At 35.7% G+C, this 14,549-nt stretch overlaps 1 protein-coding gene across 5 annotated transcripts in view; it reads left to right on the forward strand.

Moving 5' to 3' along the window:
* Tanc2 (tetratricopeptide repeat, ankyrin repeat and coiled-coil containing 2) overlaps positions 1 to 14,549 on the forward strand; it is a 280,297-nt gene that overhangs the window by 80,103 nt on the left and 185,645 nt on the right. For 3 of the 5 annotated variants that reach the window (XM_042673733.1, XM_042673734.1, XM_042673735.1), the window contains exon 4: positions 5,606 to 5,788. In XM_042673733.1, coding sequence (XP_042529667.1) covers positions 5,606 to 5,788 — 183 coding nt within the window. The remainder of the gene's footprint in view (positions 1 to 5,605; positions 5,789 to 14,549) is intronic. The other 2 variants (XM_042673736.1, XM_042673737.1) reach the window with 1 other exon arrangement.

Below are 14,549 nucleotides of genomic sequence, written 5' to 3' on the forward strand. Positions count from 1 at the left end.
ATATTTTTTGAGTCTGTGAAGTTCACCAAGATTTTATTTTCTTCTTGACTTAAGTATTCTGCTAAGAGGATTCTCCTCCTTTCTACTATGTTGCTTAAGTGCCCAATATATTGTTTCTTTCACAGATCTACAGTTCAGTGTTTCTGGGTTTCACCTGGTTTCTGCCTACTGTTCATTGTTGAACTTCTGTACTTTTCCATTCTTCTTCCCCTTCTCCCACCATCCATACACTTGATATTTTGTGTCAGACTCAATAGATTTGAAAGAAAATTCTAGGTGTCTCTCCTGCCATCTTTTTTATATTTCTGTTTCATATTTGTTTTTCTTTTCTTTGATGTTAATGAGGTTTGAACTTGAGGCCTCATACTTGCTAGGCAGGTACTTTAATGCTGAGCCATGTCTCCAGCTTTTTTGTACTGGTTATTTTTGATATAGGATCTTGCTTCCTACCCAACATGCACCTGGACTATGATCTTCCTGTTCCCCCCCCCCCCCCCCCGCCCCCCTGAAGAGCTGGGATGACAGGCAAGCATCACCACAGCCAGTTTTTCTATTGAGATGGAATCTCATGAACATTTCTCTGTGGGCTGTCCTTGAACCATCATACTCCCAGTCTTAGCCTTCAGAGTAGCTAAGCTTATATGCATGAGCCACTGGAGCCTGACAAAATACTTTACTTACTCTTTTTTTTTTCAGTACTGGGATTTGATTAGGGCCTAATGCTTACTAGACAGGTGTTCTACCACTTGAAACATGCCTCTAGCCCCCTTGTATTTTCAGTGGTACTATTTTAATAATGCTGGCTTAATTTTTTTTTCTTTTTCAAGTGTCCATTGCTGATATATAGAGAGACACTGGATTCTTGCTTGCTACCTTTGTAACCTGTGAAATTGACTGAGTTATTCTTTATGATTGGATTTTGGGGGGGAGCAGATAACCTTAAATTTTTCACATTGGCAATAATATTCAATGACTATGTGATTCTGTACTATTGTCATTCTATGATTCTTTCTGCCACATTTATGGGCTTAGGAGAAAGTTACAGTCAAAGGGTAAGATAAACTCTAATTTAAAAGAACATTTTGAATAAGTTGTATACCTCTTTATTTCTCTAAAATCTTTAAATGCCCTTTGTTGTTGTTGTTGTTGTTTTTTGGGTCCGGTCATGGGACCTGAACTCTGGGCCTGGGCGCTGTCCCTCAGCTCTTCAGCTCAAGGCTAGCGCTCTACCACTTGAGCCACAGCGCCACTTCTGGCTTTTTTCTTTTTTCTTATGTGGTGCTAAGGAATCAAACCCAGGGACTCATGCATGCAAGGCAAGCGCTCTACCACTGAGCCACCTTCCCAGCCCCTGCCCTTTGTTATATATATTAGTTCTCAGGTTCTTTTATAAAGAAACTTTTATTGATGTATTAGTTTTAAGCTGAAAAATTCACAAATCATCCATGAATATATCATACTGGAGGTTTTTTATTTTCCTTTTTTTTTTCAATTTGGTCATGGGGCTTGAACTCTGGGCCTCAGCTTTTCAGCTCAAGAAGAGAGCTCTACCACTTGAACTACTACAGCATCATTTCTGGTTTTCTAGTGTTTTATTGGAGATAAGAGTCTCATGGATTTTCCTGCTCAGGCTGGCTTCGAACCACAATCCTCTCCTCTCAGCCTCCTGAGTAGCTAGGATTACAGGTGTGAGCCACTGGTGCCCGGCTTGTTTTATGTTTTTTAAGTTTTACTTGTGGTTATTTAAAAATTTAGGAAGTAATTCTCTAGAATAGACATTGCATTTGATTAAAAATTTTCCTTACTAACTTGAATTTTATTTTATTTTTGCCAGAACTGAAGATTAAATTTAAGGGCCTGACTTGAGCTTTACTTGCTTATGGCTAGTACTCTATCACTTGAACCATGCTTTCAACTAGGTTTTTTGCTTGTTAGTTGGAGATGGAGTCTCAGACTTTTCTGCCCAGGCTGGCTTCAAACTGCTACACTCTAAGTCTCAGCCTCCTGAGTTACCTAGGGTTACAAGCATGAGCTACCAGTGTTTGATTTAGCTTAAATTTTAATATCTAATAATCATACATTTTAAGTGTAAGACTTTTCTTAGTGATGGCTGAAGTTTTAATTGAATAGCTATTACTCCTAACATTTTAAAATGTTAACTCTAGGTGGTCTTGACTCAACTTTTAAATATCTAATTCAAGTGGCCAATATGTGGATTTTTTTTCTGTCAAGTTAGCAGTATTTTAATTTATCTCAGTATTTAGTTTCGTTCATGCAAAAAATTGGCAAGAAGTTGAGCACTAGAAAGTAAGGATTGATGGGGCTAGGAAGGTGGCTCAGTTGTAGGATGCTTGCCTTCCATGCATGAGGCCCTGGGTTCAATTCCTCAGCACCACATAAGCAGAAAAAGCTGAAAGTGGCTCTGTGGCTCAAGTGGTAGAGCGCTAGCCTTGAGCTGAAGAACTGAGAGACAGTGCCCAGGCCCAGAGTTCAGACCCCAAGACCAACAACAACAACAACCAAAAAAATGTACGCATAGAATAATACAGAATACTAATGAATGTTACCTTACATATTTGGTAAACTGAATTCACAATTTTTCAGTTTCTTTATGTTGTATAATTACATATCCATTCCTTTTGCCATGCAGTATTGTAGTAACTTATACTAGTGTGGGCCAATCAATAATCCCTGCCCCATCAATGTCATTCTTGGCTGCCTGTATGGCTTCCTTGTGCCAGTGGAATGTAAGTGAGTAGAGGTATTACATAGATCACTCTGATTTGACTTGAGCCTTCTATGCTCCTTTGATCCACTAGAGAAGAGCATGTTCCATATACTTACTTTGTCCTTTCTGTAGCTGGGCCCAATGTTAAACATACATTGGTATCATTCTGAATCTGACCAAAAATCTAGTCAGTAGCGTCTTGAGCCCATCCACAATTTTCAGACTTACGTACTTGAAGTAAACTTGTTATAATCTACTGAAGTTGTGAGGCTGGTAGTTTCTAAGAGACTACTACATTCTATAACAGTATACTAGTTTCTAAGAGAAGCTATTAACTAGTGTATAATCATATTCTGTGGATACTTATCATTTCTTTACTTGAAGATACATTTTTCTCTGTAGCATCAATGAGTTCAGACATGATTTGTAGGACAGAGAAGATGGAAGAAAATGTTTCTAAGCAAAAAAGTGAACTAGGACAGCCAAACTGGACTAATTGCTGTATGATTCCTTAAGGAGTATTACTGTGTTCTAAAATTACCTGCTAATTTTTAACTGTGGGACATTTCAAATGAAAAATGGTACTTCACTAAACCAAATATATTTTCAGATACATTACTTTAAAGGATCCCTCAGTTAGGCAATTATACTAATAGTATGCTTCTTAAATAATCTACAAAGAACTAGAATTCTGTATGAAATTGTCTGAAGTCTATTCATGTAAGCCTAATAACTCTGAATCCATATTGAGAGAAACAGTTGAAAAATAGGTCTTAGAGAAATAATATCTTTCTGATCAGAGTTCTAGAGAGGAAAGGAGAGAGAGGCAGAGGGAAGGGAGGAGGAAGGAAAGGAGAGAGAGAGAAAAAACATAAGTGGTTGGAAGAAAATTGGTCAATACAGTAACCAAAGGGCCCAGAAAAGTAAAAATTTAAGAGATATTCAGATGAAGTTCCTAAAATCCAAGAATAAAGAATGAATTCTTCATTTTTCCCAGCAGACATTTAAAGTTTTTTTCACTTTGTTTTATGCATTGTTGTATTTTTTATCAGACTATTTCTGGTTTATACATCTTTTCTGATTCACTTGTTCAAATTATCTATGCTATTGTTAAAGAGAGTTTGTTATGTATGATAAATTCTTTAAATAGTTTGAGATCTATGATGATGCTATATTTCTCTAAGAAGATTTATGTTTGTTATGGGTGGTCTTAGCAGTACTTTCTTGATTAAATTTTGTGGGAGCTAAGCTATTTGAGCTAAGCTTTACTACTTGTAAGGACCAGTCTTGGTTTAGTTCAGAGTTACTTCTTTGGACTTTCAGTAAAAGTATTGGAGTCCTGCCAGTTTCTTCCCTTCATACCTTGGTGAGTTCTAGACTAAGTGTGTGTGTGTGTGTGTGTGTGTGTGTGTGTGTGTGTGTGAGAGAGAGAGAGAGAGAGAGAGAGAGAGAGAGAGATATTGAGAGAGAAAGAGGGGAGAAAGAGAGAGAGAAAGAGGGAATAGAGAGAGAGATTGAAAAAGAGAGAGAAAGAGAGAGAGGGTAAGAGAGAGAGAAATGGTCCTGGGGCTTGAACTCAGGATCTGGGCACTGTCCCTGAGCTTTAGTGCTCAAGGCTAGCTCTCTGCCACTTCTGGCTTTTTTTGTGAATTAATTGGGGATAAGAGTCTCACAGGCTTTCCTGCCCAGGCTGGCTTTGAACTGTGATCCTTATATCTCAGCCTTCTGAGTAGCTAGACTAACACTTTGTTCTTGCAGTTCTGTAAACTGTTGATAGCTTGTTAACCCTACAGTGCCACTAAATAAAAAGTCACCCCAAATGCCAGACTTAGGTCTTTTATTTGTTATTCTTGGTTGCACTGTTAATTTTCTACTACCTTAGAAAGATTTTAAAGGATATAGGCAGTTCTAGTTTTTCTTAGGGAAAAGTTGGTCTGAAGTACATAATCTGCCATTACTAAGAATGGAAGCCAACAACTTACAATTTACTCTTTCAAAAACATGCTACATTACTAAAAGCTGCATATCAGTAGCTCACACCTATATATAGCCACTTAGGAGGCTGAATTCTGAGGGTTAAGGTTTGAAGCTAGCTGAGACAGATAATCTGAAAGATCATTATCTCCAATTAACCAACAAAAAGCTGTTGTTGAGAGAAGAAAGACAGGGAAAGAGTTCAAGGCTAAGAGTTCAAGCCCTAGTACACACATACGCATACACACACACACACACACACACACACACACACACACACACACACACATGCTTACTCTCTTGTCTCCCACATACATGCACATATACACATGCGTATGAGCAGATTCAAAGAGCATCATATAATGTCAGTGTTACTCACTTTTTATGTAATTTTTTGAGGGAGGAGACAAAAGAAATAGAATTGCATTGATCCTACTAGCAGTAGCACAATATTAAACAAGTATTCTGTCAGGAAACATTAAAATAATCTAATTTTAACTTACTGTGTTGTTCTATAATTATTTCCTATTTTCCTGTATTACTGTATTTCTCATGAGATAGCCTGCTCTTACAAGGAGGAACCCTGTTTTTTACTCATATCTGATTACCATTAGCAGTACCAAGAATTGAGTACCCAGTAAGTTTACAAATGAATATATTTGTTGAAAATGTCTGATTTGGGTTTTTTTTGCAGTGGAAATCAGTGTGTGTGTGTGTGTGTGTGTGTGTGTGTGTGTGTGTGTGTGTACACACACACATATATATATATGTGTATATATATATGTGTGTGTGTGTATATATATATATATATATATGAGAGTCATCCTTACAGGCATATTTTAGTAAAGGAGATATTCTTTCTTACCAACCTTTTTTTTCTGTACCATTCTTTTCTGTCCACAGGTGGCATCTCCACAGAAAGCGATTGTGCTTTTGAGCCAGACTATGCTGTTCCACCACTTCCAGTGAGTGAAGGTATGCAGCACATTCGGATTATGGAGGGCATGTCTCGCTCTCTTCCATCCTCCCCCTTACTCACACATCAGTCTATCAGTGTTCGGCTCCAACCTATGAAGAAGTTAACTGGTAAGACTTTACCTGAATTTAGTATATTTAACAGGAGACATTTAGGTCATTTTAGATGTTATATACTTCACTAGATGTTTTCTCTTTGGCCTTCCTAATATCACAGACTCTTGGAAAGCAGAGCTCCTACTAATTTTAATTGAGAGAATTATAACAGCATTTATTTCCACAGATTGATGTATTTATTTTCTACTTGACCCATCTGTTGTAGACATATTTTTCTAGGTTTTCAGGAATTTTCTAGTTTTGCCAGGATACACTGTTGTCATGATTTCATTCATCAGCTTGTTCATGTCAGATTAACAGATGGAGATTTTATAATTTTAGGACTTCAGAGCTTGGTCATTAAGCAAAGGTATATCCATTATATTTTTGTTTGAAATGATTTATACATTTAATCTCTATTTTTAAAAGTTGACTTAGATATTTTCCTCTCCATAGGTCCCAATTGTAACTTCTAGGGAATTTACTATAAATCATAAATAGTATTTTGTACTGACTCTGAATATCCTTTCCACGTTTTATATGGCTCATTCAGATCAGGTATTAATTAAATGAACTGTGTCTTTAAACATTTCAGGAAAGAAATTTTTAGTTATAAATGAAGAATACTTGCATATGAAAATATTTAAGCCTGGATTATTTCATTAGATTTTAACAATTTCATTAGATTCTAACAATGTCATTAGATTCTAACATTATTAGTATATCTTTTTGAAAGATACTTTATACACTTACATATAGCAGTTCTATTGTGGCATTTTCATGCAGTATATGATTGGTGGAGGTTATTTGACTTGTATTGATGTTTATGAGTGCATGATAATATGAAATTAAGGGTATATTGATGTTTGCTATGTTCCTGATAGTTAGTTAGAAAATAGGGAGGTTTAACATTGACATTTTTAAGACAATTCAAAAGAAAAGGAAGAGGGAAATGGGATTTTTACACTTTTTCTAATTAGAATGAAGGATTAACTTTTGATAGTTTTTATTAAAATAATAGTATTTCTTTATTCTGTAGTTCCACCAAACATGTTGCCTCTTGTTGCTGTTTATTGTATTGAAGTAGAGTATTGACTCTGGTTATTAGGTAAAATTCAGTGAAACAACCTATTAACATAATAGGCTAAAATACTGCTTTCCTTATAAGATCTTAACAATATAACACGTTTTGTATAATTTGTGTGTAAATAAATTTCATTGCTTGGCTATCCTCCTATTTTGCAATTAAAATTATTTATTACTAAAAATACAATACACAAAACACAAAGTCTAATGTCATGTTATGTATCTTATTTTATCATATGCATTAGAAATAGTTGCAAGAAAAGTTCAGTTTTCATGTAGAAGTGAGCTAGATTGCCTGAGGTTTCAATTTACCTGTTTGCCAATTTACCTGTTGCAATTTAAACACTTAAATATACAATCTAACTACTTAGAAGGCTGAGATCTGAGTGTTGTAGTTTGAAACTAGCCCAGGAAGAAAAGTCCACGAGACTTTTTTTTCTCCAGTTAACCACCAAAAAGCTGCAAGTGGAGATGTGGCTCAAATAGTAAAGCGTTAGTTTTGAGCACAGAAGTGTAGGGGAAGCATCTAGGACCTGAGTTCAATCCCCAGGACTGGAATAAAAAATAAAAAAATTAAAAGGAAAATCCATTTAATAACAAAGACAAGAATGTGCTTAGTATCATAATAGTGATGTAGTAAAACCTTAAGAAGGAGTATAGTTGATAATGATATGAACTATTAAAATTACATTTTACAGTGTTTAGAGTATGTGTAACATCTCAAATGGTTTTATTACTTATTAAAGATTGCCAAAGACCTAAGAATTTAAAATTAAAAATGTATTTTATGATTCCTAAATGACTGAAATCCATTTCCTTAAAGAAAATGTCATAAAAATGTTTACATGGCCGCTGTAGTAGTTTGCTTCCATTATTCTTCAGTGCTGTGTGTGTGTGTGTGTGTGTGTGTGTGTGTGTGTGTGTGTGTGTGTGTGTGTGTGTGTGTGTGTGTGTGTGTGTGTGTGTGTGTGTGTGTGTGTGTGTGTGTGTGTGTCTTGAACTCAGGACCTGGGCTCTGTTCTTGAGCTTCTTTTGCTCAAGGCAAGAGCTGTACAGCTTGAGCCACAGCTCTACTTTCTGTCTTTTTGGTAGTTTATTAGCAATAACAGTCTCACGGACTTTCCTGCCCAGGCTGGCTTCAAACTGTGATCCTCAGATCTCAGCCTCAGATGTGGCTAGGATTATAGGTGTGAACTACCAGTGCCTGATTTTCTTCAATGCCTTTTATTTATTCAATAAAACTTTACTTTGGTTTGCTTTGTCCTTGGCACTTATCTAGACATAACAGATTAGTGAAAATGATTATTAAGGTTTCTGCTTCAAAGGTTTTTTAAATTTTATTTGGGAGAGTGGTAATAAATGTCAGTAGATAAACATTTTAACCTTAAATCATGGTAAGCTCTATTAAGGTATATAAAATAGGGAGTGGGATATGAGAAACTAGGCTAGAAAAAGAGTTTCTTTACATAAAATGATCAAGGAGAGTTAGAGGACATATTTGAGCTGAGGTTTGAATGAAAAGGAGGTAACCATGGCAGATGTGGTCTCTGAGCCTTCTGGGCAGAAGAATAGTTCCAACAAAAATCCAAAAGCCCAAATGAGCTTAGTGTATTGAAGGAATGCAAAGTGGTCAGGTATGGCTTCAGCAAAGTAAATCCAGGGGGATGGTATTTAAAAATGAGTGAAGTTTGTTTTCAACATAGTGTCTTGTATATCTCATTGTTACAATGGGTCATCCTGTATCCTTATTTCAGCATTCTGTTATTCCTTTCCCCTCCCCAAATCAGAAAAATGTATATAAAAGATGCAGAACACCGGAATCAGATACAGTGAAAACAGGCTTAGACTATGGGGGAAGAACATATAAAAGAAACAAAAAAAATCACATGGTACATTATAAATACATTAGGAACAACAGCAAGAAAGATAAAACCACTTGTGTCCCTATCTTGGGGTTCATTTCGCTTAGCATTATCTTATATAGTCATATGTACATAGCTTTAGACCTCTTCTGCTTTGTCCTAGACATATACTAATTATTGCAAATAAGGAAACCATGGGACCTATATTTCTTTGGGCCTGGCTTACTTCACTTAATATAATTTTTTTCAAGTCTTTCCATTTCCTAACAAATGGAGCATTGTCATTCTTTCTGATGGAGGCATAGAATTCCATTACATATACCATATTTTCTTGATCCATTCATCTACTGAGGGCCATCTGGGTTGGTTCTGTATCTTAGCTATGATAAATAGTGCTGTGATAAAAATAGCTGTGTTGGTAGCTTTAGTATAGCCTTGTTTGTGATTGTTTGGGTAAATGCCCAAAAGTGGGATTGCTGGGTCATAGGGGAGCTCTATGTAGAGTCTTTTGAGGAACCTCCATACTGCTTTCCAAAGTGGTTGACAAGTTTACACTCCCACCAACAATGCAGTAGGGTTCCCTTTTGGTCACATCCCCTCCAACATCTGTTGTTATTATATTTCTTTTCTTTTTTTTTTAGTCAGTCGTGAGGCCTGAACTCTGGGCCTGGGTACTGCCCCTCAGCTCTTCAGCTGTAGACTAGCACTCTACCACTTGAGCCTCAGCCCCACTTTGGCTTTTTCTGCTTATGTGGTGCTGAGGAATCGAACTAAGGGCCTCATGCTTGCAAGGCAAGTACTCTACCACTGAGACACCTTCCCAGCACCAATTTCTTGATTATAGCCAATCTACTGAGGTCAGGTAGAATCTCAGTGTTGTTTTGATTTGCATTTCTTTTATGGCTAGGGAGGTTGAGCATTTCTTCATGTGTGTATTGGCCATTCTTTTTTCCTCTTCAGAGAAGTTTTTCTTTAAGTCTTTAGCCCACTTATTTATCAGGCAGTTGCTTCTTTGAGGATTTGTTGTTGGGGGATTTAATTTTTTGAGTTCTAAGTATATTTTAGATATGAGATCCTTATCCGTTGTATGGCTAATGAAGATTTTCTCCCAATCCATGGGCTTTCTATTGATCTTGCTAGCTATGTCCTTTGGGGGAGGAGCGGGGAGGGAGGAGTTGAGGAAGTGGGGAAGGAAGGGATGGTAGGAGGAAAACGAAGGAGGAGGGTAACAATGCTCAATAGGAAATGTAATCATTACCTTACTCATGTAACTATAACCCCTCTGTAGAGTATTCTTACAATAAAAATATATAAAAGATGAGTGAAGTGGTAAGCTGAAGCTAGAATTTGTAGGGTCATGATGAGACGACTTTGATTGTAGGATTTTTAAGCAGAGGAAGAATAGGAAATAATATAATCTGATTTACCTTTTAATTGACTTTTGTTATCCATTGAGGAGAGAACAGAGTATGAAGGACTACAATGTCCAGTGTTCATTAACCTTGCACATCTTTTCCTTCTCATCTTCCAGCAAGGTAGGCACTTAAAGATATTACAAGGAGTCTCATCTTAAAGATATTAAAAGGAGTAACCTTTTCTTATCATTGTTCTTATGTAATTTTAATACTCTTTCATATTTATTTTTGTCCTTCAATATAGATACATATGAAAATTCATTTGAAGAAATAAATCTATTTTCAAGTACTCTGACAGCTCTGGAGAGAGCCAGTGACTGAGTACAGGGAAAGGCCTGCTAAGAAAAGACACACATAATTTGAAGTCTATAACTAGTTTTAAAATGTACTCCATTGTGTTCAGTACAAAAGTAATAATATAGCAAAACTGGATGAAAGGGACACAGACCCTATGGTCACTGTGAGTTGTTTTTTTTTAATCTCAGCTCTGAGTTAGTGACTTCACCACTGTGTGATTCTATTTCTTCATCTACAAAATGGGGCAGCAACTTTATGACCTTAGATAGATTGTATTATTATTATTACAGTGACCACAATTTTTTTTTTTGTCAGTCTTGGGGCTTGAACTCTGGGCCTGGGTGCATGCGTCCCTCAGCTCTTCAGCTCAAGGCAAGTGCTCTACCGCTTAAGCCACAGCACCACTTCCGGTTTTCTAGTGGTTTATTGGAGATAAGAGTCTCATGGACTTTCTGCCCGGGCTGGCTTTGAACTGTGATCCTCAGATCTCAGCCTCCTGAGTAGCTAGGATTACAGGCTTGAGCCACTGGCATTTGGCTAATGATCACAATTTTTTTAATGTTGGTCCAGGGTCTTGAACTTGGCCTGGGTATTAATCTTTGAGCATGTTTTTGTTGCTGTTTGTTTTTTTGCTCAAAGCTAGCACTCTATTTTTTACTGATCAATTGGAGATAAGAGTCTCACAGATGGTTGTCAAGCTCCATTCTCAGATTTCAGCTTCCTGAGTAATTAGGATTATAGGTGTGAACCACTGGCATTCACTGAGTCATCACATTTTTTAATACTTGCTTAAAACTGTATTTGGTAAATATTAGGTGCTGATTATCATTGTTAAAATTTGTTCATGTTTGGTGACAGTTTTTTATGTTTTTAAGGAATGGTGGTGCACACTTATAATCTCAGCACTTAGGAAGAGAGGAAAAGTTTGTGGCCAGGAAATAACAAGACTTTGTCTCAGAAAAGCAACAACAAAAAAATTAAAATTAAACTTTTTAACGAGTAGTAGGAAAAATATATCTGTTTTCATTTGAATGCCCTCTGTGGCATATGCTTAGAAGAAATATATTTTTCACATGTGTCTCCATTTTACTGACAAGTAAACTGTTACAGAGAAGTAATGTCTTATCAAAGGGAAAATGTGCTGAATATAATATAGTAATGAAGTAACTTATTTTGCCATTGAGAATTCTGAAATTTAGAGAAGTTATACTAAATGGTATAACAGTCATTATATCATTAATTAATTATACCTTAATGGTATTTGGTATAATAATTACAATTTTTTTTGTGACAAGTAAGAGAAGATGCAGCCAAATAGCTAACCAATAAAGGGAAACTAGGAGACCTAGAAGTTAGGCAGGCTAACAGCTTATTTTACAAATAAAGTTGAACAACTTGAAATGCATATGTTTGTATGTATGTATATGTAATATTACTTATATAGCTATGTAAGTTGTGCTAAAATAATATTACCTTGCAATTTTTTAGAAACATTTGAAGTCAAGCTGTATTGGGAATTTTGTTAGTAAAAGATACAGGATTGGTCTGATTAAATAAAATTACTTGAACATAGCATATAGTAAACATAAATGCTACTTTTTTTCCCCTTGTATAAAATGGAGAATTTCATAGGTACCCTGAGAAAATTATTAAAATGCAAATTTGAAAATATAAAGGACCTACATGTAGCATTAGTCTATAGTCTGAGATACTTAAATGTATTCATACTACAGCCTGTGAGTACATATTTTTGCAAAAAATTTGGAATTCAAGACATATTATAGAAAATGTCATTAGATTAAAAATTGTAGTAGATGTATGGTAGTTCTAAACTCCACCAATGGTAACTGTAGGCACTACATATTTTTGTAAGGTTAAGTGGGTAAATTTATATACGTTGTTGTTGTTGTTGGTCGTGGAGCCTGAACTCTGGACCTGGGCTCCGTCCCTCAGCTCTTCAGCTTAAGGCTAGCACTCTACCACATGAGCCACAGCGCCACTTCTGGGTTTTTCTGCTTATGTGGTACTGAGGAATCGAACCCAAGGCCTCATGCATGCAAGGCAAGCACTCTACCCCTGTGCCACCTTCCCAGCCCTATGTACTTTTCAATCCTTGTAATAATATCACTAGTTAAATATTATGTTTATACATGATTCTAATTTACTTTCTCACTATTGTTGATTGAGGTTCTCTGCCTATGAGTTAAAGATCAGGCTGTTGTAAACTCCAAAGTTATTCAGTTACCACTGAATTATGGCAAGAAGGGATCTTGCTATCATTTCTGGCCTTGAAGAGGTTATTTCCATTGTCTTCCAGACTAAAAGTAGAGAATGTTAAAGAGTTACTACTTAATTCAATATATATAATTTCAGTTATCATGGGTAGAAAATTATTATGAGAGAGTATCAGACTTAACAGGAATTGGCAGAGTGATTAGCTACTAGGTGCATAGAAATTCTTACTAGACTTAGTTACCAAGATTCTTGCTACAGTTGTGCTACTAGGCAGGGATAGGCTTAGAGAGCCCTTGACCAAAGTTTGCCCCAGGGGAGAGTTTTTGCCACTCTGTATATTTTAAGTACTTAAATAGCACCAGAAATTAGCAAATAAATTCATCTGTAATGTTTATGGACTCTGGATTTTGTGATATAATTCAATCTCTTTTTAGGTTTTATGGGAATTTAAGCATTTGATACAAAAATAATTTTGTGGGTTTTTTGTGTTTAAATAATATTTCCACTAATACAGAGTAGAAGTATTATTTATAGTATTGTAGAATTTATAGCAGCTATAAATTGCTATGTGTATTACATTAAAATATAGTAGGCCTGTCTTTGCACCTCTATTCAATTACTGCTAGGGAATGTTATTATTCATATAAATATATACACACATATATACACATAAATATGTGTATATTTATATACACACATATATAAGGCATGCAGCATGGGGCTTAAAACTCAGGCACTACAGCTCGCTAGGCAGGTGCTCTGCCACTTGAGTCATACTCTATCTACCCTTTTTTGCTTTAGTTATTTTTCAGATAGTCTTGCTTTTTTTTTTTTTTTTTTTGCCTGGAGCTGGTCTTAGTGATTATCTTAACTCTGCTCACCATGTAGCTGGAATTACATGTGTATACCATGTGTATGATATGGGAATCTCCCTAACTTTGGCTCAGACTGACTTTGAATGTTGGTCCCCCTATATCCATCTCCCAAGAATTCAGGATTTCAGAGTGCTAGCATGCTGAAAAATATTTTTAAAAAAGAAAATCTATGTCAAATTGTTAAAATGGAAGGTGAAGTTGACAAATTCATATTTAAGGCAGATTTCATATCTTACAAAATCGACAGTTCAGTGACATAGGATATGGTGAATTTTAATAATACAGTTAGTAAATTTAATTCAGCTAAGTATAGAACCTTACTGAGAAAATAAATACTGTATATTCTTTTTAACACTGTGAAGTGCTTATAAAACTTATACTTAGTAGTAAAATATACAGTGAACATTTCAGTGAAAATAAATCTGACAACATAATAGAAGTAATTCTATTTCTAATCTTAATTTCTTAATTATTAAGAAGTTGTATAAAAAGGTTACAATGCCATAAGTCAGATTATGAGTACAATGCTTCGTGTTCAGTTTTACCCCATCTATCATTCGCCCCCATTTCCCCCTCCCATCCCTAACCTCAAGTTATATAGTTCATGGTTTTATAATGTTTATTAAATATAATGATTGTATTTGTTTACCTTTCTTCCCTCCATTTATGTTCCCTTTCCTATGCCCTCCCCAGCAGAACATGTTTCCATTTCTTGGTATTCATTTTGATAAACAGTAAATTAGTTGTTCGGAGGAATTAGCACCTTTGGACTCCTCCTCTAAGTATCCTGTCCTATAGTCAGTTTGTTTGTATATGCATAGAGCCCTGCATATGTTATCATGCAAAATTGCCTTTTAAATTTAGCTTCCATGTATGAGAGAAAACACATTGTCTCTGTGAGCATGACTTACCTCACTTTTTTTCTAGATCCATCCATTTCCCTGAGAATATTATTCTTATTAATGGAACATAGAAAGTAAGAAATGAAGATGGACTTGAAAGTACA

Source organism: Dipodomys spectabilis, unplaced genomic scaffold (assembly GCF_019054845.1).
Source record: "Dipodomys spectabilis isolate Male_0828 unplaced genomic scaffold, ASM1905484v1 ptg000018l, whole genome shotgun sequence".
In the NCBI taxonomy this organism is placed as follows: Eukaryota; Metazoa; Chordata; class Mammalia; order Rodentia; family Heteromyidae; genus Dipodomys; species Dipodomys spectabilis.